The 26,420-nt window shown below is 36.1% G+C and overlaps 1 protein-coding gene across 17 annotated transcripts in view; it reads right to left on the bottom strand.

Annotated features, from left to right (window-relative positions):
* HDAC9 (histone deacetylase 9) overlaps positions 1-26,420 on the bottom strand; it is an 899,218-nt gene that overhangs the window by 427,365 nt on the left and 445,433 nt on the right. Inside the window, exon 1 of one of the 17 annotated variants that reach the window (XM_035020699.1) lies at positions 4,419-4,781. The exons of the other annotated variants lie outside the window; for them this stretch is intronic. Within the exon in view, the coding sequence (XP_034876590.1) occupies positions 4,419-4,440 (22 nt within the window). The 5' untranslated portion in view covers positions 4,441-4,781. Of the gene's footprint in view, positions 1-4,418; positions 4,782-26,420 lie in introns of those variants that run through there. 17 annotated transcript variants of the gene reach the window in all.

Genomic DNA, 26,420 nt, shown 5'->3' with positions numbered 1-26,420 from the left:
AGCAGACGCTTAATGACTGAGCCACCCAGGAGCGCCATAACTTAGCTTTTTTATTTTTATTTATTTATTTTTAAAAGATTTTATTTATTTATTTGACAGAGAGAGACACAGCGAGAGAGGGAACGCAAGCAGGGGAAATGGGAGAGGGAGAAGCATGCTTCCCACTGAGCAGGAAGCCCGATGTGGGGCTCGATCCCAGGACCCTGGGATCACGACCTGAGCCGAAGGCAGACGCTTAACGACTGAGCCACCCAGGTGCTCCTCCCAGCATGAGCAATCTTAAGAGTTTGCTTTGCAATGGGGGATAGATTCTAGCTTCACTGACACTTGTCATTGGTTATTTTGATCACTGAGGAGAGTTTTTTCAGGTAGCATCCATGGGCTTTGGAAAATAAATTGAAAAACTCAAGTCTTTTTCTTCCCTCAACTCCATGAACTTGATTTAAACCCATTTAAATCACCTCAATACTCCCTTTTCTGAAATCCTGCTGTCACCTTCCACCTCATTCTAAGAATGTTTTGGAACTACATATATACAATTTTGTAATTTTATTTACATTTTTACTCCTTATATCCTGTTGGTTATATCAGAGCATAAAGCTATCTGATGTTTGTATCTGTTTATCGAGTCCTTTGTCTCAATAACTATACTGCAGCACAAATTCTTAAGTATTATACTATCTAAAGAAAACATCAGAGACTACCTAGGGCTGTATGTATCTAAAACAACATTGTAGTCATTGCTTTTATGTATCATCAGGTTAACATCATTTTTCATTAACTCCTTTATTCAGCAAGTATTTGTAAAGCCCTATGAAGTAACAAAAAAGTTTTTAGTCAGCAAGCGAAGTAAGGAAAGCCTTCAGAGAACTCATATTTTGCTACAGAAGATTAACCTATTAACTTATGTAGAAAACATGACACATGAAAGGCAATGATGTTGGTGTTCCAGAATCCCACCTAGGCCCTCTTCTGTTTTCTCGCCAGGACTCTCCATGGTCAGAAGAATCATATGGGAATGAAATTAGAAATACATGTGCACATATGCACACATATACATATGCCCAATTAAAATCCTAAAGCAATTACTTATTAGGTCTTTATGACCGCTTGAATTTCAGATAAATATTATTTGGCTGTTTAAATTATTGATAACGGAATGCGTTCCCAGCAATAGTGAGTAAGTATTTGAAAAAAAAATGACCTCAAATATTTTTCTATTTAATGTGTCATTTCACATTTCCCAGATCCCAGAGTACTGACAGGTGACAACCATCGAAGTGGGGTGGGAGCCCCAAGTAAAATAAAATTTATCCACCCATGCTGTTTGTCTCAGCAGGGATCACCAAGAACAGGCCATAGTGCAGAATTATCTAAACAGTAAGGCTTAATTTGTAAATGATCATCCAACGTTCTATTAATCAGAAAATTAGGCCAGCATTTGGTAAACTCAGAAATTTTTCGTCTCGAATTTGAAAAATGAAGAATTAAATTACTAAATGTAAATAGAAAAGAATAAATCCTCCTGAAGTTATTTAATCAAAATTCTTTGTTTTATCTAAAATAGCCAATAATTGATTTAAATTTTTCAAAAATTTTATTTATTTTTTCTTGAGAGACAGAAAGAGAGAGAGGGAAGCAGGGGCAGAGGCAGAGGGAGAAGCAGGCTCCCCGCAGAGCAGGGAGCCCGATGCGGGACTTGATCTGAGCAGAACACAGACGCTTAACCCACTGAGCTACCCAGGCACCCAACCAATAATTGATTTAAAAAAAAATACAGAACACCCTTTATTAAAGGCTTTTCATTGAAATGCATAGAGTCCTTTCTGTCTTGGAAAGCACATTTTCTTTAAAAAAATAAATTAGTAAATTTGAGTGTACCTAACATCAAACATGGGGAAGGGGAAAACAAGTAATACGTCTTCAGTCTGATGACAAAGCTGCCCAATATCCCCTTAGTAATACAAATACTCTTAGCTGATTTTCCACTGTCTCTACTGATAGCATCATCATAAAATAAAAAAGAATGAGAAAATTATTGGACATGAAAAGAATAATTTTTTAAGAATAATTTTTTATAACAAGAATTATTTAAATTGATTAGTCCAGAAATACAATTCTCCCTCAAAGTGATTCTGTTCAAGTTATACATGTCTTTAGTTTCTTCAAGTGCACGAATACATGGCATAAATGAAAAGAAAATAAATGCAAGCAGCAATCTGGGCTTTGATTTACTATTCTCTTATTTCCCAAGGGTCTGAACAGGAAACAAAAATAACCACAAATGACTAAAATTTCAGTAGGCCTTGAAATATCAACATTTAAGTTAAAGAAAGCTAACTTTTTAATCAAAGCCTTACTATTTTGATTTACTTAATTCAAATTCCCTCTCTGCAAATATGCTTTTGAATTAAGCAGTCATAACAAACCATAACACAAACATGAATTGCCAACTCATTTGTAATACCCACTTAGTTCTAAACTATTGCAGTGTTTGCTGGCTCCTCACTATTTGAGAACCAAGCAAAAGCTTCACTGAGCTTCTTGCAGTATGGAAGCAAGATCAAGCCAATTTCTGTGACTTCCAGGTAATAGGAGCAAAGCACCTAATACATATTATTTTGTAATTTGAGGTAAAAATTCAACCTGACATAACAGTACCTGTAAATGAAACCTTCAGTAGATGAGAAATTTTAGTGTTTTAAAATAGAAAATATAAATATTAATCCAAAAAGTTATTTATTTAGCCACATGGAACACTCATCACCTGGGACAAGCAAACTGACCTTGACGAGAGTTACAATGAAGGGAGGACACGGTTTCCTTCACCATATTTTTTCCTACAACTTACATGTTCTTCTCGGTTACAGATAATTACTTAATTGTTACTATTTGCAAAGGGCTAACAATACTTCCTTCTTATTATGAAAACCTAATATCTGAAGCAGCAGATTCCCTTCTAACTCCATGTTCTGGTCCGTCATCTGACATGTAAGATAAATTTAATACATAAGTTTCAGGTTAATGAATAATGATTGACCAAATAGCTCTCTCAGCAGATACCCCTCTCTAACAACTCTCTCCGTGTCCCAATTACGTTTGTTTATTCAGAAAATGCATTTTTTTTTTTAAATGCGTTCCTAGTCTTAATCAGCAACCCTTGTTTGTGGAAGTGTGTAACTGTGTTCTTTCTTGATAGAGAAAAAGAGCTTTTATTGGTTCTTGTAATCTGCCAGGAAAATTACCTTTAACCAGGAAAAAAATATTTCAGTCTTTTCTGAGAATTTCAGTGCCTTAATATATTCAAGACAACAGTGTGTATTGAAAGGTGCAGGAAAGTAGGAGGGTAACAAGAGCAGAAATGCTGGGCATGATGCTTCCCTTCTTTTCCTCTTTGATCCAAACCATGTCTTTTCCTTTCTATCCTCTCATCTTCAATCCTACAGAATGGGAATAGAATTTCAACCAACGCAGCACTCTTCTTTTTTTTCCCCTTCTCCAGGTCTGGGTTGTTTGTTAAGTTCTGAGGAAATCTTTATTACAAAACGAAAAGTCTTTAAGTCCCACTAAAACCTTCTAAATATAGGATTGCGCTGGCTTTTAGAAACATTTCTTTCAACAACTGGACACTTTCTTCAAATAAAATCTTATGAATAGCTCCAACGTATAAAACCAGCAGGAGCACAACTCTTCAGGGGGAACCGCTCTGGTTCCTTCCCCTGGGAATCCAGACTCCAAGGAGTTCAGTTTGAAAATCACTGTTCTAACTGCATTATTTCTTTATTTGCTAAATTCAAATCAGAGGCAAATTATATTACTGCTCTTTCAAAGAACATGGCGTTACTGTGTCATGGAATTATGGGAATTTGGAATTTTTGAATTGGAAATAATAAAGTTTCACTTTGTACATACAATTTGGGGGGAAAAGTAAATGGTAAAAAATAAAAAATGCATCTAACGTTGCATAATTTCAAATCTAGCCAGACAAATGCATTGGCACCTGTGTTTACGCCACATGGTGGCACCACTTCTGCTCATAAGTAGAAATACCCACTCTCCTTTGTCAGGAAGCACGTTGAATATATGTGAGTTTCAAAATAATTATGCAAGCTTGGAATTATGCAAAGTTTTCAGGGCTTGAGCATTCTAATAAAATGTGACTTCCCTAAGCCGATTCCAAATTTGGCTTTCTAAACTCGGTTAAGAACAAAGATACCATAATGTTAGTCAGTCTGGAGAGTTGCTTTCTTTTAATTTAAATTATGAAGCCAACACCAATACCAGTCCTTATTATGTGCCACACACTGTTCTGAATGTTTTATAAAATAAATGTTCATTCATTCATTCTTTTGTACAACACCGTATGAGGTTGGACTCTCTGGTTACATGGGGTAGACACCATTATGATCCTTACTCACAGATGAGGGAGATGGAGGCCATAGAGGAACTTGGCCAGAGTCACACAGCTACTAAATGGTCCAACAGGCACGAAAACGGACACCGTTCAGTTCCAGAGTCCACGATCTTAGCCACTCCACTCCTACTCATGAGTGCTACAAAACAGGTATCCAATTTCATCTCTATGCAGTTCAGGTTGGCGTATACCTTGGTATAAACGAGACTGAAAGGTTTTTTGTTAAAACGGTATCCCGTATTTTTATTTTTAGAGGTAAAGAGAACCATTTACTTGTATTTGCCAATACATACAATAGAGAGATTTGTAGTAGAACACATTTCTGTATATTTTGACACATTTGTGTATTTTCAGGTGAGTTCAAAGCTTCTTTCTTAACACCTGTGTTTCGATGCTTTTTTAAGAAAGAATTCTGTTTTTAGGAAGTGCGTATTTGGTATTTCATCCTTTTCTTTTAGCTATAAGAAAATTCTGTTGAGTCTAGACAATTTTTTTTTTTTAATTCATCTAACTTTCCAATCTGAATCCATTAACTCCCAGGTAAAGACTGCCTAATAATGAAGTTATGTTTAGTACTTGATTAACTAAATTCCCTTAGATTGTATCTGAGGTGGTGATACTGACTCATAATTAACTTTAAATAGTGTTAATGAGATTTAAATGTGTTGTTCATAAATTTTTAGATTACTTTTTTAATTGAAGAAAGTAAGTAGTAACAAAAAGGAAGAGGCAGCTGTTTTTTGACAGTGTGAGAAAAGATTTGACAGGATAGACTGTGGTGGTTTATTTTTTTCTGATTTCAGAGCTTTTTTGGTGTATGATTCGCTGTGCCTTATGAGGGATGATCTCTAGCCATTAAGGCACAACTTAGAAGATAAGTGGAAGGGTCTACCTCAAAGAAAGCCCTGAAGTTGTCAGAAAAATCTGATTTAAAAAAGTATATATATAAATAAGTAGAAATCAATATATCTGTTTCTGTGCATTAATTAAAGACCTTCATAATCTGGCATAAGAAAGTGTAATAATTTTTCTCTGTTCATTTCTATTTAATTAGATGTCATTAAAATTTCTATTTCTGGTAGAACTCATAGTATCTGTTTATAGGAATGGCCTGTATTCAGAGAACTGTCAGCATTACAAAACACTTCTCAATATTTTAAGCACAGCTTTGAGATGATCAGTCTACAACTTGAAGTGGTACACTCTGTACAAACCAAGTATAAGAAACAAGCTATTTAAGGTATCAAAAATAAACAGGATTCTGTAGAGCAGGGGTCAGCAAACTATGGCTCAGGGGCCCCAGTCAGCCCCCTGTTTTTTGTTTTGTTTTGTTTTGTTTTGTTTTGTTTACCACCTATGACCCAAGAATGGCTTTCACATTCTTGAATGGTTTAAAAAAAAAAAAAAAGAAAAGACATGTGAAGATTATTTGGAATTCAAACTCCAGTGTTCTTAAATAAAGTTTTATTGGAACACAGGCACTCTCATCCATTTGCATATAGGCTATGGCTGCTTTCCGACTACAAAGTCAGGGGGGAGTGCCACAGAGGCAGGATGGCCTGCAAAACCTAAAATATTTACTACCTGCCCCTGACAGAAAAAGTCTGTCCCACCTGTTGCAGAGAATCTATAACCAATTTTTTATTGTCACACAGCGATGTTTCCCTGTGATAATCAAATGTCTAAGCCGCCTCTATTCTCTACTCTACATAATTAGGAAGCAAAATAGGCTGACAGGAAAGAAGCTCTAAGTATTTTCATTGGATTGGTATATTAGTTTCAGGCGTTGTTGCTTCTTCTTCGCATTAAGCGGTTAACTGGAAAACAAATAAATAAGCACGATGGCATTTTTAAGTGAGCAATATGTGCTGAGCACTGGTTACAATTTTTGCATGAATTTTTTTCATGTCATACAGCAGCCTTATTATTATCCCCAGTTTACAGGTGGTAATAAGGAACACTAGACAGGTTTAAGTTAATTTTTGCAACGTCACGTATACAACGTCTTTTTTTTAAGTGCTATTTTGTTTTGCTTATTTAAATTCATGGTAAATATTAATTTAGAATGATGTTAAATGGAAGTCACTTTATCATATTCTATACTAAACAATTCAGGTAGGTTTTCCTTCTAATTTATCTCTTTTCCGTGAAGCAGAGATAACATACCCTGCATGAAGCTAGATCTAGAACAAATATTTGCTCAACTGAAATTTCTTTTAATAAAATAAAGAACATAAACTGCTCCCATCTGCGTAGCAGTTGCTATGTAATTATATTGTGTGCATATATATATATATATGTATCTATCTATCTGTCTATATGTATTCAAAAGACCACTGCATTTTATAGAAATCAACATTTGAATGAGTTTACGAAAGGAATGATTAGAAATTACAGGATATTGTGTTTATTTGACATTAAAATTTTTGTTAATAATGTGTGGGTTGATTTAGTTTATACTGAATATTTTAAAACCTTGAGGTTTTAAAGAAACATCACATGTACCTCAAAGCTACAATAATACTACTACAAGGTTGGCTATTATGTCCTAGTGATAGATCTGTAGCCAAACCACTAAGAAATTCGGTACCTTAAACAAAATAGCCCTAGTAGTTAGCATTGTAAGGAAAAAAAAAAAAACTTATGGAAAAAAATAGTTACCCAAATGTTCTTCCAGATATTAATGTAATTTTAAATTAATGTAACCCAAGATCACAGGAAATACATTGCTAATCATAGAGCTTAGCAAAGCCATTCTTAATCCAATGGTTTCAATTTTATTTTCCACAGAATTCATAACATAATGTAGATCAGACTGGTAAAGGAGACTCAGCAGCTTGAGAACTCATTTGTTAAACAAAAATTTACGTTTAGTTTTCAAAAAAATACTTTAAATCAATGGTTTGGAATTTGTAATCACTGAAAGAAATTTTGAAAAGTAAATATTGCCTTGATGAAACAAAAGAAATAAGAGAGAACAAAAAATAGATGCAAGTTTTATTTATCCTAAAGGAAATGCACTTGTATAAGGGTTACTCAGGTTTTCCTTCCCTGCCAGTGTAGGGGGGAGAAGGAAGGAGCTAGAACCCCGTGTGATTCCTGAGGTCAGTAAGGAAATTCAACCTGCTGAGTTAGGCATGTGTCTGTTCGATTTATGTAGGCTGTTCAGCTGGGTTTCTTCGTCTCAAGGTAAAGTTGGCAGGAGGCAGGATTTAGTCAAAGCCAAGGTTCAGAAATTTCTGGGCATGTCTGGAGAGCAGGTGGGGCTGGCACAGCAGATGTCCATTTGCATAAAAGACTAAGGCACCTCCTAAGAAGAACTCATCTTCAGAAAAGAGGAAGCCAGGCCTGACACACTTGACCTGATAACCAAGCCTCAGGGCCTGAGGGATTCTGATTGAGAATACAGAGTTCCCTCCCTTCTCTGTGTACCCTCACCTCCACGTCCCAGGGTACAAACCTCCTTTCCATCTTTTATGCTACTCTGAAAATGCTTTCCCCAAACGCATTGGTAAGATCATATTGTTAAAAACATGTCTGTGTTTCACCTGACTCAGTCTTGGGACCCCGTTGTTTTAGAGAACAAATAAATGTATAAATTAATCAATCAATCTTCTTTCCATCACTGGCTCATGCCCAATATCTTGCCAAAGGATTGAAGCAGAACATGGCAGAAAGAACTCCGTGTGCAGTTCTAATCTTGATCACTCTATTTCTGTGGGACTCTGGTTCCTCATGTAGAAAACAAATAAAAGAAAGAGGCTGAAGTGATGATTCTCAAGCCTCTTTCTAGTGCCAGAGCTATTCTCTCCACCCCCAAATTATATAGAATATTTATTAGTCTCTATCAGAAAGTCTATCTCATGAGGGAGGCAATTACTGTTGGCCTTCACTGACCTCTTTGGGTAAATCAATAACCAGCAGAGCAGGTTCTGACCAGAGAAAAGAAGGGGTCTTAGGAGGGAAGAGAAGAACTCCTACCAAATAGGAGAAAATGACAGAATGGAAAATAGAAACTCCTTTAGAAAAGGTTTATCTAATTAAAAATTACCCTAGGGCAGGCTTTGCCTGAGATACAAAACCCAATTATGGTCAAAATTGTTTTATTCCTTGATTGTGGCGTTTGGAAACTTTTCATCAAACCCTCCATTGTAAATAGCAAAACATTAGTTTCCATTTTCTGTTTCAATGAAAACATATCTTTTTCTATAAGAGTTGTTTCTCAGTGGGGTGTAAGGAACATAAATACCTATATTTTGTAATTCATTGCTTATAAAATAAGAATAAACATCTTCCTCACTTACAAGTGCTATAGGGCAATACGATATCCAATTTGAGAAAAATCAGGTATATTATTCTGATACTATGAAATGTGATGGATATCAAAGGCACTCCCATTGCTTAATAAAGTCACAGAATATTGCCAGTAATTAGGAATAAAAAAAAGAAACCAACTAAAGTTGAAAAGTAAAACTGAAAAAAATTACCCACAATTTAAATATCTTAGAATTTCCTTTTTTGGTTAACATAAAAAGATAACATTATTTACAAAGTGTCACAGAATTAACATTAGAGCCTCATCACCAGTTTATTTTTATTATTTCAGTGCATTTAGAGATGAGCAAACCTTTCTTTTTTAGCTAAATCACCCCACCCCTCCTCCCCCCACCAAAGTACCCTATACGGTCCAAAGCATTTGGTCCTGTTTAATAGCTAAAAACTCTTTTTTTCCCCACCTCTCTCTAGTTTGGCTCCAAGTCAATGCTGTTTTTCCCATTCCAACTGTTTTGGACATATGCTGGCCCAGCTAACAATGGTAAACACAGCAAGCTGTCTCTGATATGGTGCTGATTAAGTCATCTTGTGAGCAAGCAGAGTTTGGATGTTAAGATGCTAAGAAAGAAATGACTTTCAGAAATTCTCCTCCCTTTGAAAAATATTTAGATTCTCAATTTTAAATTATATGATAAACAAACCATGGGATACTTTAAGAAATACATTCATTCCATGTCGGCTTAAGCATTTGAGAGACAAAGAAAACTAAGACATGCTCCTTACAGTCACAGATTTTACCACTGAAAAGGATAAGGAGAAGCACAGGGAACAGTGGAATCCAAAGGTGAGCTTAAAAATAAGAGAATGGCATTTGCTATGTGTTACAGGAAAAGAAGGTATGAAATTGAAATGAAGAATGAATTGTATCTTAATATCCTACTAGTAAAATATTAGTACAAAAGTAGTATCTTCACCAAAAGAATTAGGAAGAAAAACCCAACAAACACCATAAGCATGTGGTACAAATAACTGGAAGTAATATAAATATTGCAGTGCATGTCATTGTTATTCAGAATGAAAATAATTATTTTTAAAAATTAGCATCTCAGATTCAGGTTTTGTACATTAGAATTGAGCACTTATTTTTCACTTAGCTTAAATTCCTGCATGATGACTTCCCCTCATTATGCAAATGGAACAGATAAAACCAAATTGTAAAATAAAGCCAGGAGTAGGTCTTCTTTAAAAATGCATCCATCGGGGCGCCTGGGTGGCTCAGTCGGTTAAGTGTCCAACTCTTGATTTTGGCTCAAATCAAGATCTCAGGGCTGTGAGATCTAGTCCTACACATCAGGCTTCATGCTGGGCATAGAGCCTACTTAGGATTCTCTCTCCCTCTCCCTCTGCCCCTCACCTCCCAATAAAAAAAAATAAATAAAACAAAAATGCGTATGTCTTTGGAAGCCTAAGAGGAATAGGCAAGTCAAAAAAAAGACCACTTCAAACTTGAGAAAATTATAGTATCTCATTTGTTGATCCATAAAGCCCTCACCAAGTTACTACTATCCATAATTTGACAGCCATGAAAGCAAGGCAGATTACTTCACTTACAATCACAACTTTTTTCAGTTGTACTCTTACAACATAACTCAGTTTTCTTTTTTTTTTTTTTTAAGACTTTATTTATTTGAGAGAGCGAGAGAGCATGAGCAGGGGGAGGAGGGACCAAGGGAGAGGGGGAAGGAGACTCCCCCACTGAGCAGGGAGCCCGACACAAGGCTCTAACCCAAGACCCCGGGATCATGATCTGAGCTGAAGGCAGATGCTCAACTGAGCCACCCAGGTGCCCCACTTTACTCAGTTTTCTTATTTCCAAACTATGTGGGCCCTGAACATAGAAAGGTGAGGACTTGTTGCTATCAAAAGATTTACAGTCTAAGTAGGGTGGGAATCTAAGGGAAGAGAAGTGAGAAAATGTTATGAATGGTGAAGAATATGATAAAGGCAATACCATCTGAACAGATAATCAGCGATGTTGATAGGTGCCAATTTCTGAGAGTTTTCTCGGAGAAAGGTATTGCGCTAATAAGCACTTTATATTATGAAATCACAGAAAGAGGAAAAAATAATCTGTCTGCAGGGGTCATAAAAAAGGTTTGTGAATACAAAATATTAGAGGCCAGAGGATGGAGAAACAATGAGAAAGCTAACAGCAGCAACAAAAGAATACCACAAGAAAAGCATTTAATAATTAGGGCTACCTAACACAAAATAGAAAGGGATGATGCATTTAAGAGACATCTTTGAGTATAGTCAGCAAGATTTGAAGACCAACTGGATAAAACAAATAATTTGTTATAGTATCACTGATATATTTAAACTACAGTAGCAGTTACAGCAATATTGAATTATTTATTTTAAAATCAGAGAGCAAAGAAACATAGGATTTTTTTTCTTAAAGGAGCAAAATCTTTTGACAACAAAAATGGGAGCACATAAATGACAATAAACTATTTTCTTCACAAAAGTTTCCTAACTGTACAAAGCCACATTACAATGAGTTTAGAAATTCTTGGAAACTTTTAATCAGTAAATACAATCAGACTAAATAAAAGTTCAGTAAAACATGAGCTACATCAAAAAAGAGTAAAATTATTATTTTTTTAAAGAATAAAATTCTTAAAAGAACTGTGACAATTGTACATGACATTATAGATCATTTTGGAAAGAAATTCACGGAGATCTAAATAAATGGAAATACATCTCATGTTTATTGATTAGAAGGTTTAATATTACTAAGAAACAATATTCTCAAAATTGATTCATAGAAGGGCACCTGAGTGGCTCAGTTGGTTGAGCGTCTGCCTTCGGCTCAGGTCATGATCCCAGAGTCCTGGGATCGAGCCCCACACCGGGCTCCTGGCTCAGTGGGGAGCCTGCTTCTCCCTCTCCCTCTGCCTCTCTCCCTGCTCATGCTCTCTCTCTGTCTCTATCTCTGTGTCTCAAATGAATAAATAAAATCTTTAAAAAAAAAATTGATTCATAGATTCAGTGCAATCCCTATCAAATTCCCAGTCTTATTTTGTTTGTTTGGAGGAACTGACAATCTAAACTTAAAATTCATAAGGAAATTGAAATGAATAGCATAGCAGAAATAATCTTGACAGGAAAATACAGTGCGGAGGACTCATACTTTCTGATCCCAAAACTTAACTACAAAACTATAGAAATCGGGGCGCCTGGGTGGCTCAGTTGGTTAAGCGACTGCCTTCGGCTCAGGTCATGATCCTGGAGTCCCGGGATCGAGTCCCGCATCGGGCTCCCTGCTCAGCAGGGACTCTGCTTCTCCCTCTGACCCTCCTCCCTCTCATGCTCTCTGTCTCTCATTCTCTCTCTCAAATAAATAAATAAAATCTTTAAAAAAAAAAAAAAACTACAGTAAGCAAGACAGTGAAGCACTGGCATAAAGATAGGTGTGTCAACCAATGAAAGGGCACTAAGAGTCCAGAAATAATGCCTTGTATTTATGGTCAATTGTTTTTTGACAAGAGTATTAAGACAATTTATAATAAATAACTAATCTTTTCAACAAACGATGCTGGGACAGTGCGATATTTAGACACACGAAAAACAAAGTTGGAATCTTACCTCCCACCCTACACAAAAAATGAACTCAAATGGATAATAGTCTTAAATGTAGAGCTAAAACTATAAAACTTTTAGAAGACAACATAAAAGTAAATCTTTGTGACTTGGATTAGGCAATGGTTTAAGTAGCGAAATCAAAAGCACAAGTGAAAAAAAAATAGATAAATCGGTCTACCTCAAAATTAAAACGTTTGTGCTGAAAATAATAATGTCTATTCTCAGAATGGAAGAGCATACTTACAAATCATATATCTGATAAGGGTCTAGTATCCAGAATACATCAAGGAAGATTGTAAGAGTTTAAACTCAACACTAGAAATACAAATGACCCAATTAAAAAAAACAAGACGAAGGACGTGAAAAGACAGTTCTTCAGAGGAGATATAAAAATGACCAATAAGCACTTGACAAGATACTCAGCATCATCAGTCTTCAGGGCAATGCAAATTAAAACCACTGTGAGATACCACTTCATACCCACTAGCATGGTTGTAATCAAAAAGACTGTAACAAGTGTTGACAAGCACTTATGACCCAAGTATTCCACTCCTATGTATATATAACAAAAGAAATGAAAAAACACATCCACACAAAAACTTGTATATGTATGTTCATAGCAGTATTAGTCATAAAAGCCAAGAGACAGAACAACCCAAATGTTCATCAAGTGAGGCACTGTTCAATAAAACGTGGCATATTCATACAAAGGAATATTATTCAGCAACAGTAAAAATAAATGTAGTATTGATACATGCCAACATGGATGAAATATGCTGAGCCAAGGAAGCCAATCACAGAAGACCAGATGTTGTATGATTCCATTCATATCAAATGTCCAGAATAGGTAAATTTATAGAGACACAAAATAGATTAGTAATTGCTTTTGGCTGGGGTGAGTGAAATGAAATGGGAAATGACTGTCAACTGGTATGAGTTTTTTTAGGGTAGACGAACATATTTAAAATTAGATTGTGGCAATGGTTGCATGACCCTGTGATTTTATCAAAAAAAACACTGAATTCTACATGTTAAACGAATGAATTTTATGGTATATCTCAATGAAGCTGTTAAAATAATCTAATAAAATTGTCTAAATATACTGAGATCCAGGAATAACAAAAAGTTAATATACAGAAAAAGATACTTCTTCATTTCAGAAATACAAAAGGTAGTAACTTGAAAACTGTTGCTTCCTCCAGAAGTTTTAAAGTTGGATGTTGTTAATGCCTTATTAGTGTTTCTCAATCTAGCTGTGAAGGTTACATTTTTAATTCCATACATACTATTACTAGCTTCTTTTGGAGGAGCATGTGTGAAAACATCGACTTAAAATGCCCAACACTGACTCCAGCTTTTTAACCAAAACATCAGGTTTTTCAAGTAAGAGAGAAAAATGATTCATTTTCTAATTCCTTCTCCCCCCGCCCCTGACACTTTGCGCTTCTTCAGGCTAACCAATACAGTATGTAGGGACACATGCGGTTGGCTTCATGGGTTTCAGTGTCTTAACTGAATAACTGCTTACTTTCTAATGTCTGGAGGAGAGGATAAGACAAGGTGAGGTCCAGGTACAATTTCTTAACATGTAATTTGACTTCCAAGGTCTTCTTTTCTGCCCCTTGCCTTCTCTTTAACAATCCCTCTCTCCTCACCCACCTCATGCTCCAACTCTGACTCTAGGCGAGCTGAGTCCTATGGTCACCAAAATTCTCATGTCATCAAAATATTTCACCTTTGTCCATTTCCCCACTATCAAAACACAACTAGCCCTCAGCAAGTTTGCTTCATCTGTGCAGTGATTCCTTCAACAAATACATAATGTTGATTATGTGTCAATCACTACACAGAGCGACAAAACATTGAACAAGGCACAAAGTTGGGGAGAAAAATATTCAGTTACACTCTGGTGAGGAAGCATAGTATCAGAGATATGCACAGGGCACTGTGCACTTTACACAGCCAAATTTTCGAGTTGGGCACATGCAGGAAATATCAAGTCATTATTGTCACTAGAGGTACGGAAAGGATGTTGGTGGCAGAGTGACAAATGTCAAGGGTGGGAAGGAAGCAGAAGCTAATATTACATGACAAAGGGCTTAGGACTTTAAAAAGTTAACATTTACTGAATGAATATTCAGTTACAGAAACTGTATTAATGCCTTTAAATCTATTTTGTTTAGTTAATTCTCATAACTCTGTGAAGTCTTTAGTATCATAATTTCCATTTTACAGATGGAATACCAAGGTTTAGCACAGTTATGTTCCATGCTCAGAGTCTCTTAGCTGAGAGGTAATATATACGGAAAGCTAAGTCCAATCAGTCTGAGGCAGCTAGGGTATTATTTTTTATAAATTATCTGGATGAACCTTGAGATTTCCAGAAATATTTAACAAATTAATTTTTAAAATAACTAACAAATAAAATACTTGCCTTTTGGAAAGAAAGGCAAAGTGACTAAGATAATGGCGTACAAGGAAAATGTACTTGTCATTATATATTCCCTTGCATATTCTGGATTTCAGATCACATTTATAGTATCTGTTCAGGTGAATAAATAATCCAAATAAGCACAGGAAAACTTAAGATTTGGGTCATCTTGCCCCATCTTTGGTATTTAAGCTTATACTTAGGTAGTGCAGCCAGCATTATTGCCTCTAACAAGCAAATACAAAACAAACAGACTTTGAATGTGATATCTGAATGGAGAAGGACCTCATAGACTAAATAAAAGTTAAAAAGAAGTTATGTTCCCAAAAGCTGTTACTAAATGGTTGTCTCTGTTTTGGCTGAGGCCCCAGGAAAACAGGCATCAACTCCTCCTGCATTTTAGACCACCCATGCACGATGCCAAAGAAACAAACTGAAAACCAGCGCGGGGATCTCAACACTGTCGGCTTCTCAGCACTCAAATACACCTTTGAGCTGCAGTAAAACTGGCCAAGGAGTTGGAGAAAAGAGACGGAGAATCCTTGAGAGAAAGTGTCAACCTCCTTAATGACGTAAAGCTTGCTTGTCCCTCACCTTACGATTAGTGAGAAGGGCTTAAAAGAACACACTTACAGAGCCTGACAGGCTCCCTGAAGTTTTAGAGACAGGGTGGACTGGTTTCTGACTCACGTCTAGGAAATCTAATGGATGAAAACCAGAGCCGAGAAGGTAGCTGAAGCCACTTGGGAAAGGCTGGAACAGCTGATCACTAGGTCTAATGTGTGCGTGTATCATGGAGACCAAATGTGGGCCAGGAGAGAAAGACAGTGACAAGAACGGCCTTGGACTAGGATGGAACCTGCCCAGGAGGGACAACTCATCGTCAAGGAAACTTCAGCAAGAATATACCAAAGATGTACAGGCTTGTGTCCAAAGTGTGAAGGAGCAGTTGTAGTTGGCCAGTTGGGGGGTACTTCACTTAATTCAGGAACTGCGGGTGAATGTACCCATAAGGGAAAGAGCCAGCTTTAATCACTTGTCCAAAGCAAGGTGTCTGCTCACAGGGGAATCCAACACGTAAGACCTTCCCTGCTTTCTTACCTCTCATCACTGCCCCCTAACTTCACACTTCAATCAAGCTGGTGGAGGAAGGACAAAAGCCCCAAACTGGGGAAAACAGGGAAGATGACCACACCTCTCTTTCCTAGTATTGCAGGCTTATCTGTGCAGCTGATCTAAGTTGAAAAACTTTTCTTTGAATGAAGTTTGACCGTTACATTGATAATTACTGAACTGAAACAATATAGGGTTAAAGTGCCTGAGGACCTCTAATTATTGGAGAGGGATCAAAAAAGTCATGGAGCTTGCAGTTTAACCTCAGTGTTGGGTCATACTTCTCCCTCCAGTACTAGTCTGAATGGGAAGAAGGGAAAGAGATTCAAGTTGGTTTTCTGTTGGCACCCTATGAATTCCACATGCTTCATATCAAAGTTAAAAGGGTTGTGATAAAAAACAATTAGCCCAAAGAAGGACTAAAGCTACCTATGACATTGACATTATCAGAACCAAATGTTGGCGTGTTAGGAAAGACACAACCTCAATTTCCACATCTGTAGGTGTGTATAGTGTATAGATTTAGGGGATGGGTCCTGAAATACAGTCATGAAATGAGCCCTGATATATAGCTTTTAGATGACTCTGACAGAACGTTCTCAGATGCCATTCTTGTCACCTTTTACCCTTGATGTCTCTCTAGTTCCTTTAGGTATCATGGCCTGTGAAACAAACACCAATAACTGGAAATATACTACATCTAGGAATAGGTCGTATGTTTATTTATTTTTAGTAGTAGGAACATGAGTGTGTTTTCTGAGGATTCTGAAAATAGAATATGTTAAACATGAGAAGAATAACCATTAATGATTAGGTCAGAAAAGAATGACTGGTTACATGAAGTTCTACATGATAAAGACTGTATCCAGTAATTTTGGTTGATTATGAAAAGAAATGCTTTCTATATCTAGACCAAAGTTTAACTTTTTTTAAAAAAAGTTTTTTTAAAAAGAAGGACATTCTTTAAAGAGCTTTTTGAAATGTTTAAAGTATTTGTGCTTACTTATTCCCAGGTCTCATATATTGTTAAAATGTTTTTAATGTTAGATTCTTTTAAGTTCAGCAGGTGGTAAGCGCAATTGTAAAAACAGAAATAAATACAGGTGAATGCTGAAATTTAATTAAATATTTATTAAGCTCATAATATGCCTGAAGCCTAATATGAACTAATAATTTATGTGTAAATCAATAAAATGTTATCTTCTTGTTTTACATTATAAAAGTAACAGTATGTTCATGGCAAAATATTGCAACAGTAGAAGAGACACAGTAGAAACTCCCTTTTCCTCACTCCTTACCCCTTACTACTACTCCTAGAAGAAATCCTTCTTAACAAATCACTATCTTTTTTTCTGTGTTCTTCATGAAGTCTATCTTTCATGAAATGTTTTGTTTCTATCCCTGGTGTCATAGATAAAACATACCATTGCTGACATGAAGAACAAGCATAAGAATTATATTTTTATTTTCACTTGTAATAGAAAAAATTTAGGAAGAGATGACTTTTAAAATATACCAGAAGTATTCAGGTTACATATAAAGAAAAACTTACCATCTTGCCATTGCTTTAAAGTTGTCAGAGCCCCAGAATAAAACATCAAAAGTATTTGCAGAATCTCCTTTGACCTACATCTGCTTTTTAAATTTTAAGTCAGTATCACATGGAGAATACATCTAGAATGTTGAACTAACGGGACTCCAAAATAGTTTCTTCTGGCTTTAAAAATAACCATTATCATACTATTCCTGAAGTAGCTGGAAATGGGAGCACAAAATATTCTCTCTTCACTTATAACTAAAGTGCTAATGAGATCCATTAAAAATTGCTCTTGAATCTATTTGGATTCCCAGGTAGATTTTCTTGTTAAAAGATATTCAGAACCTCTCTGAATAAACAGTTAAGAGCTTTCTGAATTTACCATATAGGAAGTAAATAAAGACAGTTAAGCTTATAAGAAATCAAATAGTACTTATTAGATTTATTTAATTACCCTAAGGAATGATTTATCACATTACCCCTAAAACTGTTCTAAATGAGGTAGAATCCATTTTCTGCTGAATTATGAAGCATTACCAACAATTTTACAGACACATGAAAATGTGTGGGGCAAACACTGAGAAACAGAAGTTTTATTGAGTTAAATATTAAGATAGGTGACAGTAAATTTTAAAATATTCAATTTACTTCCAGAGGAACATTTTTCCATATGTGGCATTTGGCTGCTGACTTCAACACTGGAATGAGACAGAAATCAGGGAACCTAATTAAAGAGCTGAGAGAACATCTGGAAACTCAGTAAATATTACTTAGATAGTAAAGATTCTTTGGACTTTTGATTACACATGACACTACTGTCATAATAGAATTTAACCTTCTTCCAGTTTTCAGCCAAAAAGTAGGACAACTGACATTTATATCTCCCCTTACTAGGTATACCTTCTCTTCCATTTCTTTTTTCTGAATCCCCAGCACTCAAGTCCATGCTCTATGAATAATTATTGAATGAATAAGTGAATGAACGACTCAATGAAATGTAATATTAAGGAATCCAACTTTATGCTGAATTTACACAAATTCTTGTGACCATTTTTGCATATATGAAATTTGTATTCTTACCCTATCTTTACATCAGACATAATGTAACCCCCTCCTAACATGTATTTCTAGCATGAAGTGTTATTAAAAAAAAAATACAGCCATCATTTGCAACTATAACTTTTTAAAAATTTTTAAATATTTATTTATTTATTGGCAGGGGGAGGGTAAGAAGGAGAGGGAGAGAGAATCCCAAGCAGACTCTACACGGAAGCACAAAGCCCCACATGGGGCTCAATCCCACAACCAGAGCTGAAATCGCAAGTCCACTGCTTAACCAATTGCACCACACAGGTGCACTGCATCTCTAACTTTTTTGAACTGCCTGAGAGAATACCCCAAAACTTTTAAAACATACACTAGTGAACTTCTAATAGAATTTTTGGTAATGTATACTTTCTCCAAATGAAAACCATTATGTAGTTATTAAAAAAATACAAGAAAAGAAAAAAATTCCAGGATTTTACCATCTAGAAACAATAATGGTGAGATCTACTTGCAGAGTATATACATGAGACCAAACTATGGAAAAAATTTTTTTTCACCTTGCTCTTGTACTCAATATTACTATACATTTTATTATGTTATTAACCTTTCTCATAAATGTAATGAAATAATCAAGAATGTAGATTTAAAGTAATTAATTTAACCATTATGTTACCTTTGCACATTTTAATTATTTTCAATTCCTTGTTTTTTAAAAAAATCCTTTTATTATTACACTTGTATAATGGGTATTGTGGAAAATTATGAAATAAAAATAAAAATCAGAAAATATAAACATGAATTTCTAACACCCAGAAGTTACACTGTTAACCTGTTAACTGTTAAGTGTTAAGATATTAATATATTTTGGTGGATCTTTTACGTATACACATTTCCACATGCATGTATTTTTGTGTGTATATGTGTAGTCAAATAATATAGTCATATTATTTTGTAGCTATATTGTTTTTCTAGGTTAAATAATCTCTACCTTTATTTTAAAATAATTTCATCTCATCTAAAAGCCAGATTATATTCATACACTATTCCCCCAAACTGTCCAGTAGACTTGGTTTGTTGAAATTAGCTAAGGCCCCATTTTTATTACCCAGATTTGATGAAGACTTCCCTATTTTTTTCCTATTAGTAATAGTGCTGAAATGGAGACTTTTGTGCATAAGGCTTTTTCTATAATTAGAATTGTTTCCTTAGGAGAGGTTCCCAGAAATGGAATTAATGAATCAAATGCCATGAACTTGTAAATCTCTTGATACCTACTGCCAAATGACTTTCCAAAAGCATTGTACTAAATTACATTTGCAAAAGCAGGGCATGAGAATTTTCTTAAAATGAGCATAGTTAAACAGTAAAGGAGTCTTTTGAACAGAAATTTAATTTTATGTCAAGAAACAACAAAACTACACAACTGATGCTTACACCATTTACCTGTCAAATTCAAGTCAGCTTATTAAACGTGTACTACACACATAGAATTTACCTAGGTAGGAAAGGTGCATAGCATAGTTCCTGTTCACAATAAGCATATAATCTATTGAGCAGCTATAATCCGTAACATGATGCCAATATAATGCTGGAAGACAATGATAAAGATATACCCCACACCTTGTATGAGCAGACACAGGAACCACCCAACCCAGTCTGAGAAAAGAGAAAGTTAATAAATGCTTCTTGAAAGCTCTAACAATGTAGTTTATCTTGATGATTAAGGAGGAGGTAGCCAGGACAATTAAAAAGTAGGGATGAAGCACCTGGGTGGCTCAGTCAATTAAGTGTCCGACTCTTGATCTCAGCTCAGGTCTCGATCTCAGGGTCGTGAGTTCAAGCCCTGCATCGGGCTTCATGCTGGGTGTGGAGCCTACTTAAAAAGTAAATAAATAAATAATAAAATAATAAAAAGTAGGGATGAAAAAAGAAGATACTCATAGCAAAAAGATCAGCATGAGTTGTCAGAGTAAACCCTAACATGGTGTAAATAGGGGCTGCCCAACTTTTTTTCCTGTCTTCCCTCAACTTTTATGGTAAGTATCATCCCTTTAACAGAGTTTCAACAACAGAGTTCTATAATCACTTCCTATCCATGGAGAGCATACTTTAGCCCCTCCAACTATCCTGGAGGAAGGGGTATAGTTAACAGCCTCTGTAGGGGACATTTGCTAAGTATATGAATGTATTTTTCACTGTCACAATAACTGATGATACTATCGACATTCACTGATCAAGAGCCAGGGAAGTTTAACATTCCCACACAACAAAGAACTGTTCCACCAAAAAGGCCAACAGTGCCCTTAAATACTGAGCCAGGCTCTAAGTTCCCTGGGGACAAAGATGGAATTCTACACCTTACCCTCCTCACACCTAGAACACCTGGATATGTCGTAAACATACAGTGAATACCTCTTGATAGATTAAAATGAAAATCAGTATAATTTCAAATATAAGTAAAGTGTTCAAAGAGATTCACCAAGTGTCTTCTTATTTACGACTTGGATGCATCACCGTGAAAGGCCATTACCAGAGAAAGAGGAGGATGTAAGCTGCCACTCTGTGAAATAAAAATCAATGGCAGCCACCTATCTGTTTACATTAGCAGAGAAAGCAAATCAGTTTTAATTCCCTCGATCACTTGCCACAAGGGGAAAAATTTCCTAGAGACATTTAAGATACGTGAAAACTTATTTTTAAATCACTATGGCGCTAATCCCCTACCAGTGGTCACCTGGAATGGAATCATAATCTTCTGAAGCTTAAGATTTAACACAAGTGCTGAATAAAACGAGATACAGATATGGGTTTCTTCTTAATTGTTTCATTGGACTTTTTGAAGTCTATAGCATGTATTACCCTTCAAAGTTTCTTCTTAAAACAAAACTGCCATGATTTATTTTTTACTGAATCTTTACACACCATTAAAACACAGTCATTTAGCCTTTCAGACAACCATACTGCTCTTGGGGAGAAAACACCCGAAAAACATAAGGTTCTTAAGATTTTTATTTTACAATAAAACAGGCCACAGGCAAATAAACACAGTTCTGAGTTAAAAGTGGCAGGAGCATTAGGTTTCAGAATTATCGTAAAACAGGAAGGTTGTGAGGGTGTAACATAGGATGAAAGCAACCTCAGCCCCGGAGCCTTCCTGCTGACTCGGGCCATGCCAAAATGCACAGTGGTTTACATACAACACAAATACACACAAAGGTGCACACACACAATACCCGAAGGAGTGTCTGGGGTAACTATTATCTTTCATAAAGTCCACTCTAAAAGTAGAAGATAATAAAATAAAAGGTTCAAAGAGTTAACTCAACTGCTTCTGAAAATAAAATGCTGCCAGTACATTTGGATTACAAATGGTTTTCAAGTATGTGCATATTAGCAGTTTCTATTAAGGTAATGCCATCTGGGAGAATAAGCTCTCCTTGATAATTCTACAGATACACATACATGCCTGGAAAAGGTTGTACCTCCCCAGTTTTAGCATCGAATTTCTCTCTGAACAATTGCTTTGAGACCACACCTCAGAGAAAAACTAAATATCTACGTTGGTAAATATGGCTCAAAATATATGTTGTGGCAAAGAAAATATACACTGTGGTAAAGAGTGCTGTACCTACAGTTATAGCCACATTCTAATAAAAGGAGTGGGAGAATATGCCAAGTGGAGGTAGCAGTTAAACTGCTCACCAGAAAAATAAAGAAAACCGGGTCATTATTTTTCCTTCCCTGAAATAAAGAAGCAGCTTCTGCTTAGTTTGGAACAGTCACTGTAAAAAGGGAGGCTTGTGTTTATTCAGCTCTGTTCTCAGCAGTCCAGTTCATTAGGTTTGTTGTTTTTTGTTTTTTGGGTTTCTTTAAATTTTTTAAACATTGTTACAGTAATTTGTGGGTACTGTAAAGCTTACTTAGGAGGTAGCAACTAGTGTTGTTAGAATATAAACAAAAAGCAACACAAATACATGCACATTAATTTCAAAATTTTGTGTAGGCTGAAAAACAAAAATTTTTAAAAACTGGAAAATCTAGCCCTTTTCCTAGACAGCCAAATTGCATTACTAGTATTTTTCACCTATAATCCTTCCAGTGTTTGGTATACGAATACTTGATATCTTTAAATAAAACATATGGACAAATTCTATAAGAAGGGCGAAACTTCCATATATTTGTAACCGCTTGAAATAAATTCCTGCATAATTTTAATCATAGTTATTACAAAGAATTATTTCAAAATTCCAGGTCAAATGCTTAATCTCTTAACATGCACAGGCACAAGAGAAAATAGTTTTATTTATAGAACATGCTAATAATAACAAACATCATAATAAAGATAAGCTTAATTTCTTTTTCCTCAAATAAATACACATGAAATACATTTCACTTTTAGCCTCCTATAACAAGTGTAGTGGACATCTTATTAAGACATCACACCATCTTTTACTGTAAATAATGGGTCAAATAAATACAGAATCACCACAGAAAAGCTATTAACACCAAACCTAGCTTTTAGAGCAATTAAAGCAATATTGGTTCTCTGTTTCAACTTGAACAAAAAATTAAGAATTAATATGCTAAATTTTCAACAAAAATACGATCCTTTTTCGCACTATAAAAATAGAATTTAAAAAACTAGAGGTGCAGCAAGATTGAATCCTATCACACCCAGCTGCACTGATGGTAACAGATATATTTTAGTAATTGGATCTCTTTTGATACACATTCTTTACTTGGCTTGGAGGACATTACACTCTCAGGTTTCCTCCTACTGGACTTGCTGCTTTTTCTTGGTCCTCTTTACTCGTTCCTTTTCTCCTTGATGACCTCTTAATCCTGGAGTTTCCCAGGGCTTAGTCCCTGGTCCTTTCCTCTATCGACAGGGACTCCCTTGGTGAACTCATTTAATCTCATCATAAATATCACTATGTGTTGGCAACTCGAAAATACATTATCTCCATTCTGGACCTCTCTCCTGAGCTCTAGACTCATATACCTACCTGCCAACAAGCAATCTCACTTTGTATGTCTAAAAGATATCTCAGAGTTACCATGTTTAAAAATGAATTCCTGATTTTCCCCTCAAACCCACTCCACCCGTAGTCTTCTTCATATTGGTTGTTGGCAACTTCCTCTTTCCAGTTGCTGAGGCCCAAATCTTTGGAGTCATCTTTTCCTTCCTCCATTCTTTCTCACTCTACATCAAATTCATCAAGAAATCCTATTGGCTCTATCTTCAAATATATGTATTTGATCAAAAATATGACCATTTCAGGGGCACCTGTGTGGCTCAGTCGTTTAAGTGTCTGCCTTCGGCTCAGGTCATGATCTTAGGGTCCTGGGATCAAGCCCCGCGTTGGGCTCCTTATTCAGCAGGGAGCCTGCTTCTCTCTCTCTCCCTCTCCCTCTGCCTGCCATTCCCTTCTGTCAAATAAATAAAATCTTAAAAAAAAAAAAATATGACCACTTCTGTAACGTCACTGCTAACAAAATAGTGTAAGCCAATGTCTCTCTCAACAGGATTACCAGGGTCCTAAACTAACTCAGATTACATGATCCTCTGCAATGGCTGGCTGTTTTGTTCAAAGTAAAAACAATGACTCTCTCAAGTCCTATGTGATCAGACTTTTCTTTCTTTTTTTTTTTTTTTATTCATTTGAGACACAGAGATACAGAGAGAGAGAGCATGAGCAGGGAGAGAGGCAGAGGGAGAGGGAGAAGCAGGCTCCCCGCTGAGCAGGAAGCCCGACGCGGGGCTCGATCCCAGGACACTGGGATCATGACCCGAGCCGAAGGCAGACGCCCAACCATCTGAGCCACCCAGGTGCCCCCAGACTTTTCTTTTCCTCTCTAACCCTACCTCCAATGAATCTCCTCTCACTGACTCTCCTCTAGCTACACTGGCCTCCCTCCTATTCCTTAAATGTTCCAGGCATCTTCCATCTGAGTTCCCAGAAAACTCTTCCCTCAGATCAATTGTGACTAAATCCCTTACCTTCTCACAGAGCTTCTTACCCCTTGTTTTGTTTGACAATTATAACTTTCCCTCCACAACCCACCTGGTAACTCCCATCTCTTGGCTTTTTCTCTGCAACTTACATTATAAAATTTATGTATGTATTAAATCTATTGTATTTCTGACAACCCTTCTTAGGATGTAAGCTTCAGGAGAGCAGCAACGTTCGTCTGCTTTGTCCGCTGGTACACGTCAAGCCACCCAGATCGGTAGTACCCGGCACATGCCAGATTCTCAGCACGTATTTATAGAATGGAATGAATGGAATAGAATGCATTGGGAAATCATAGAATAGAATAGTGTGGAATGGAATGGAATCAAAAAGAACAGAATCGGTATGGTATAGCAACTGTTTTGCTATCTACTCCACTTAGTATCACTGACCCTGCTTTTGTTTCTAATCTATAAAACAAAACAAAGCAAAAACAAAAAAAACCCAGCTGAGCACCCAAAGAGCAATGAGAGAGCTATGAAATGACCTAGACTTTTCAAAGGGGCCATATATCTAAATTATAATCACAATAAAATTTATTTATAGTAAAAATACTGCCTTTCTAAAACTAAGGTACTACTCTAAAGGCCAGAACCAGTGAGGTTCTGCATATTCCTGAATGAGAAAAGTAAGAAATCTCAAAACCATACACAAAGACAAGTGATTTGGACCAGAATAAATGAAATACCCATTTACTTCATTCTTTATTTTTTTAAAAGATTTTATTTATTTATTTGTGAGAGAGAGAGCATGAGCAGGAGGGGAGGAGCAGGGAGAGGGAGAAGCAGGCTCCCCAAGGAGCAAGGAGTCTGATTCGGGGCTCGATCCCAGGACCCTGAGATCACGACCTGAGCCGAAGGCAAAGGCTTAACCAACTGAGCCACCCAGACGCCCCTATACCCATTTACTTCAAAGTAACCATTTTCCAATAAGTAATAGTGTTATACAAAGTATGGCTTAAAAAAAGAAAAACATTTTATTTTGAAGTCACAAAGAATTGCAAAAACTGAACAGAGAGGACCCCTGTGTACTCTTCACCCACTTTTCCCCAATGGTTACACCTTACATAATTATAGTATAATATCAAAATCAGGAAGTTAACATTGATACAATTTTATATAAATGGAATCATATAGAATGTGTGTGACTTCTTGGGATTGGCTTTTTTTCAATTAGCATAATGTCCTTGAGATCCATCCAAGTTGCTACCTTATCAATAGTCCTTTCATGGGGCGCCTGGGTGGCTCACTCGGTTAAGCATCTGCCTTCAGCTCAGGTTATGATTCTGGGGTCCTGGGATCAAGCCCTGAATCAAGCTCCCTGCTCAGTGGGGATCCTGCTTCTCCCTCTTCCTCTGACCCTCTCCCTCTCTCTCTCATGCTCTCTCGTGCTCTCTCTCGCAAATAAATAAATAAAATCTTTTTTAAAAAAAATAGTCCTTTCATTTTTATTGCTGTGTAGTATTCCATGGTACAGACATACCACACAGTTTGTTTAAACATTAACCTGTTGAGGGACATTGTAGATGTTTACTGTTTAGATCTATTACAAATAAAGCTGCAATTAATAATATTGCACAGTTTTTGTGTGTGTGTCAACATAAGTTTTAATTTCTCTAGGATAAATTCCCAGAAGTGCAATTGCCAGGTCATAAAATAAGTATATTTTTATATGTTTTAGGAAAAAGCCAAACTTTTTCAGAGTGGCAGCATCATTTTACATTCTCACTAGCAAAAATGTATGAATCCAATTTCTCTACATCCTTGCCAACATTTGGTATTGTTATTATTTTTCATTTTAGCTGTTCTAATAGGTATATATTGATATTTCATTGTGGTTTTAGTTTCATTTCCCTAATGGTTAATCATATTTAACATCTTTCCATGTGCTTATTTGCTATTTGTATATCTTCCTTACTGAAATGCTTCTTCATGTCTTTTGCCC

Source organism: Mirounga leonina, unplaced genomic scaffold, assembly GCF_011800145.1.
Source record: "Mirounga leonina isolate KUSES-001 unplaced genomic scaffold, KU_Mleo_1.0 Mir_174, whole genome shotgun sequence".
NCBI classification, from domain to species: domain Eukaryota; kingdom Metazoa; phylum Chordata; class Mammalia; order Carnivora; family Phocidae; genus Mirounga; species Mirounga leonina.
Note: the sequence above shows the minus strand (reverse complement) of the source record. Positions and strands in the feature narration are given on the sequence as shown.